Below are 5,437 nucleotides of genomic sequence, written 5' to 3'. Positions count from 1 at the left end.
CCAAAAGTAGATCAGGAGCCAAAGCCTTCAGCTATCAGGCTCCTCTCCTGTGGAATCATCTTCCTGTTGCGGTCCGGGAGGCAGACACCGTCTCCACATTTAAGACTAGACTTAAGACTTTCCTCTTTGATAAAGATTTTAGTTAGGGCTGGCTCAGGCTCAGCTTGTACCAGCCCCTAGTTAGGCTGACTTAGGCCTAGTCTGCCAGGGGACCCCCTATAATTCACCGGGCACCTTCTCTCCTTCTCTGTCTCTCTCTCGTGTCCTGTTACTGCATCTTGCTAACTCGGCTATACTGCATGTCACTAACTCGGCTTCTTCTCCGGAGCCTTTGTGCTCCACTGTGTCTCAGGTTAACTTATATTGCAGCGGTGCCTGGATGGTGTGACGTGTGTGGTTGTGCTGCTGCCGTGGTCCTGCCAGATGCCTCCTGCTGCTGCTGTTATCATTAGTCATACTTCTACTGTTATTATACACATATGATTATTGTCACATATGTACATTATCAAATATTAATATATACTTTGAACATATTGTACCACAACAGCTAGAATTATAATTATAATATTATTACTTTCATTAATGTTGTTGTAAGCTTCTGTCATTACCGTCTGTCCTGCATATCTCTCTCTCTCTGTCTCTCTCTCTTTGTCTCTCTTTCTGTCTCATTGTGACATACGGATTACTGTTAATTTATCATGTTGATCTGGTCTGTACGACATCTATTGCACGTCTGTCCATCCTGGAAGACGTTAAAGGTTTTTTTGGGGGGAGTTTTTCGTTATCCGCTGTGAGGGTCCTAAGGACAGAGGAATGTCGTATGCTGTAAAGCCCTGTGAGATAGAGAGGTGAGAAAAAAAATTGATGGGTAAAAAAAAAAGGTAAATTATTTTGCGCTCTCCTGCAAAACTTTTACGAGCACCAATCTATTTTTTTCTCTACCATCTTTCTCCACCAATGTATCAATTCATTGATCAATGGATCAATTCATTGATCCACTGAAAACAAGGCAGGTTAATCAATAATGAACATAATTGTTAGTTGCAGCAGTTTGGTTGAAATGAATAGAAACTCTGTCCAATGGTTCCATCATAAAAAGGAGCTGTGGTCAATCAATCCAGGGTCAATATAGTATGAGGTGTTAGGTGAGGTGAGCAGAGGCATCTCTGCCGAGGCTCTGCAGTGACTTGTGTTGATGAGGGCAGGGCACACTTACGCTGTGTGAGGACGTCAGGCCGACGGGAGCGAGCAGCAGCAGGACAAAGGTCAGGGCCTGGCACAGAGTCAGTTTCCTGCAGACAGGCAGAGAAACAAACACCATCACTCAATAAGGAACACTGCCCTCACTGTTTAACTAACCATGCACACAGGAATGTACAAACACAGACGGGAGGATGTGGAAATTGTTACAGCAGAGGTGTTTGAGAAAAAGAACAGGAGGAAACAAAAAGGAAAGACACGACTGGCACTCAAACAGCAGAGGTCTTTAGGTCATTGATAATATCCACAAATAAGCTGCTGTTCTACTGGGAACCCCCGTGGGCAGAAGCCAAGGTCAGGAATGCCCCCCCATCCAGCAAGTATCATTAATTCTGCCTGCACGGTCCCCTCACCCACCCCAACAGAGCCTTATTAACTCCCACACAGCCTGAGAGGAAGGGACCGCCTGCCTGACTGAATCCCACCTCTCCCCTCACCCAGCCTTGTTCAACTGTTGACCTCTGTTACATAAAGAAATGCTAGAAAACCTGTATAACCTGCTGTGCTCACATGAAGCCTTTTAAGTCCACTAATAATCACAATAAGAGCTCAGTTAGAATAAACAGCCGGCTGCACCGACTCAAATTTAGCCTAAATGTTTACTACGTTTTTTTCCTCATATTTTGCTAATTTAATGGTCTGAACAAGCGAGAGAGACAGAGTAGAAATCAGTGCGTACCCGGCATATTTTGAAATCTAACTTGGAGAATTATTTTGTCCACTTCAGAGTTGGAATAGTGGAGAGACTTATGTTAACCAAGCCAGTTTTCGCAAGTTTTATTTTGACTTCTGTTGAGTTGAAGCGTGTTTAACAAAGAGTTAAAGGAATACTCCGACGATTTGGGAGTTATGCCCTTTCTCTATCATTTTCATATTGAGACAACATGATCGATATCTTTTTTGTGTCTGTATGTCCAGTGGCTGAGTCTCAGCGGTTAGCATTGTGACTTAGCTTAGCGAATACAGTTGAAGTCTATAGGGGGTCAGTAGCCTTCTCGGTAAAAGTGAACAAATAAACGTTACAGAAACCCTGAAGCTGGTATTTCTGCATGTGCATTTAAAATAAACATGTTTAAACATTAATTCGAAAAACGAGAGTCCTTTTCAGTCATTTTAGAAGAAGTTTGATACAAGGAACTATAGTGTGTTTATGCCCTGCGCGGAGGGATACAGGGGTGAGCAACAGGGGTGAGCAACAGCTGCAGCTGGCTCTGGGACAGGTGCGCTAGGTCACTCGGTAAAAGCAAACAAAGAGACGACACAGACGTTATTACTCACTCGACTGAAAGCTGTCCATCAGCTCAGGCAGGTCTGGGGCGTTTTTTCCAGTTTATCTTAGGAACATGAAAAAATGTTTCAATCACGCCAGGACTAGTGATTGCTGCAAAGTTTTCACTCCTTGTGATGCACTCTCTGCAGCGGTTTTCCTCCTGATGATATATCTCTAGCCTCCCCAACGATGGTAGCACCGAATCCCATTCTGTGCAGCAAAATTATTCCACCTCCATAGGCATAGGTTGGCAAGCCCTGCAGCTACACCACCAATCCTCCCCTGACCTCCGTTTCCCCTTGGCCCCTTGCTGTTCCACTGCCTCGGAGGATTCAGCCTCTCTTCTCGCCCGCTTAGCATCCAACACCTGGAGTTCCTCATCTGTATACTCCAGCTCAAACAGGTATGGCTCTGGATCTGTGTCCGCAACAAGAAACTCTTCAAAATTGCGTTCAAAGTCGTCCATTGCAGCTACTATAGTCCGGAGATATCATTAGGCTAAAAAAACAACTGAGTTTTGTTTACAGGCTACGTCTGCGCCTGTGGCTGCTCACCGGTGTATCCCTCAACGGATCACAGCGCAGGATGTAAACACACTATAGTTCCGTGTATCAAACTTCTTCTAAAACGACTAAAAGGGACTCTCGTTTTTCGAATTAATGTTTAAACATGTTTATTTTAAATGCACATGCAGAAATACCAGCTTCAGGGTTTCTGTAACGTTTATTTGTTCACTTTTACCGAGTAGGCTACTGACCCCCTATAGACTTCAATTGTATTCGCTAAGCTAAGCCGCAATGCTAACCGCTGAGACCCAGCCACTGGATGTACAGACACAAAAAAGATATCGATTATGTTGTCTCACTATGAAAATGATAGAGAAAGGGCATAACTCCCAAATCATCAGAGTATTCTTTTAACAAGGTAATTGAGCTAGTCTCAATTTGAGAAACTTGAATTCAGGGTTGTGTTTTTCTGTTTATTAAGAAAAACAGGTGTAACAATGTTTCCTTTCCTAACGTTCTGTGAGTTTATTTGGTTTATTTATTAGACTAAAAAAGCTACGAAAGCATTTACTCGCTGGATGAGTGGTGAAATGGTCAGACATCATTGCACCTTTGAGTTGGGATTGTTTTGTCAAATAAGTAATATGATGTTTATGCTGAGTGAAATATCCAAACCCACCCTCCATGTTTTTGTGGCTTCAAAACATATCAGACCTTTGGAAAACTTGGGATCTCTGCTATAATTTACATAAAGTTCTGAGGGTTTAAATAATGTTTGGCTGTGCTGAATGAGTTTGTAATGACTGACCCACTGGCAGGTCAGCGATAAAGGGTGAGTATATGTCCTCAAGTACAATGACTGAATGTGTCTCATCACAGTCTGTTTTTGTGTTGTTTTCACCATGATGAACACCAGTGAATTAATTTGACATTGTACAATGTGTACCAGTTAGAATGTGGATACAACCTGAGCCTCAACAGGAACCAATGGGACAGGTTGGGGCCGGGTTCGGACGGGTTTTGTTGTTTAAGTGGTAACACTTGAATGCAACACATAAGCCCTGTTTCCACCAAGCAGTACGGTACAATACAGTTCAGGTTGGTACGTTTATTGTCCGTTTCTACAGTTAAAAGTTGTGAATGATACCAATCGAACTGTTCCATACCATCCCCATTTTGGGTATCCCTTCTGTTGGGATACCTAGCACACAGATCTGGTACGAAAAGGTGTAGCTGTGAACACTGCAGTCCATTGATTGGTCAATAGCGGGTGGTCACTGCGCTTAGGGCTGAGTTGTGGCTGGTTTTGAGGCTTATGTAACCACTGTTCATACCGTGGAGAGTTTTATTAGTAAACTATAACTATAAAAAAGATGATAAAATAAAATCACCACATGATTCCCGAGCGTGGCACCGTTGCTGCTCACCGCTCCCTCAGGGGATGGGTCAAATGCGGAGAACAAATTTCACACACTCAGGTGTGTGACAATCAGTGGAACTTTAATCTTTAAAATTAAAGGATGTTTTGCTGCCTCTTGCAGCAGCTGTACTAAGTGAAAACAATAACTGCCAGCAACTTTTAAGGTGGAATATTAACTTGTAATATTACTCAATACATGAGTTGACGCCATGAATCAATCAAAACACCTTAAATTTCTCTGACAAATTAAATGTGTGTGACTTATAGCCTACATTAAACAGTCCCTTCAGGATGTTACAACGTAGCGATCATAACAATTAACTCAAATTAAGCCAATCTCCATGATTTCTGTGTAACCTTGCAATTTTGTCCAATCACTGCAACTTTACCATATATTTGACTGTCTTAAAATGGGTAAAATCTCATTTCATTGTAGAGGTGCCTATTGATTTGCTCACCACTGCTGTGGGACCTAAATGTGTGCCTGGGACAGAGCCACACACACAGTGACAATGCTAACTGTTAGCATCACATGCCTAATGGTTGTTAACCGGTTTAAAGACCAGTCAAGTCAAGTCAAGCCATTTCAGTGTCGGTGTGAGATTGCTGGGACCGTTTACAGCTCGTGTTGGATGTTAGCCACTGCTGCTGGGTTAGCTCATGCCAGCTGTTGCTGCCCCCCTCCCCCTCTACCATCACAAAGAGATTCCAAGTCTGTGGGAAATACTAAATGCACTATACAGTAGACTCCAAATCCAAGATTGCATTGCAACTATTTTTGCAGTTTTCCCTTGCTGCCACAATTTTACTGGAAAAAACACCTCAAAATATTAGGGATGCACCAAAATGAAAATTTGTGGCCGAAGCCGAAGCCGAATATTATTAAACGCTTGGCCGAATACCGAGTACCGAATACCGAATATCATTGTTTAGTTGTTCATTAGTTTTTGCAGATGAACCCCCTCCAGATTAGTGTTGTCA

The 5,437-nt window shown here is 42.8% G+C and overlaps 2 protein-coding genes across 2 annotated transcripts in view; both read right to left on the bottom strand.

The window, feature by feature from the left end:
* Positions 1–5,437, bottom strand: part of fah (fumarylacetoacetate hydrolase (fumarylacetoacetase)) — a 625,231-nt gene that overhangs the window by 593,503 nt on the left and 26,291 nt on the right. The window lies entirely within an intron of this gene.
* The window catches only part of adamtsl5 (ADAMTS like 5), a 148,013-nt gene that overhangs the window by 124,569 nt on the left and 18,007 nt on the right, over positions 1–5,437 (bottom strand). Inside the window, exon 2 of the mRNA XM_050049704.1 lies at positions 1,217–1,292. Coding sequence (XP_049905661.1) covers positions 1,217–1,292 — 76 coding nt within the window. The remainder of the gene's footprint in view (positions 1–1,216; positions 1,293–5,437) is intronic.

This window comes from Epinephelus moara, chromosome 1 (genome assembly GCF_006386435.1).
Source record: "Epinephelus moara isolate mb chromosome 1, YSFRI_EMoa_1.0, whole genome shotgun sequence".
Classification (NCBI taxonomy): Eukaryota; Metazoa; Chordata; class Actinopteri; order Perciformes; family Serranidae; genus Epinephelus; species Epinephelus moara.
This window is presented reverse-complemented; position numbering and strand designations above follow the sequence as displayed.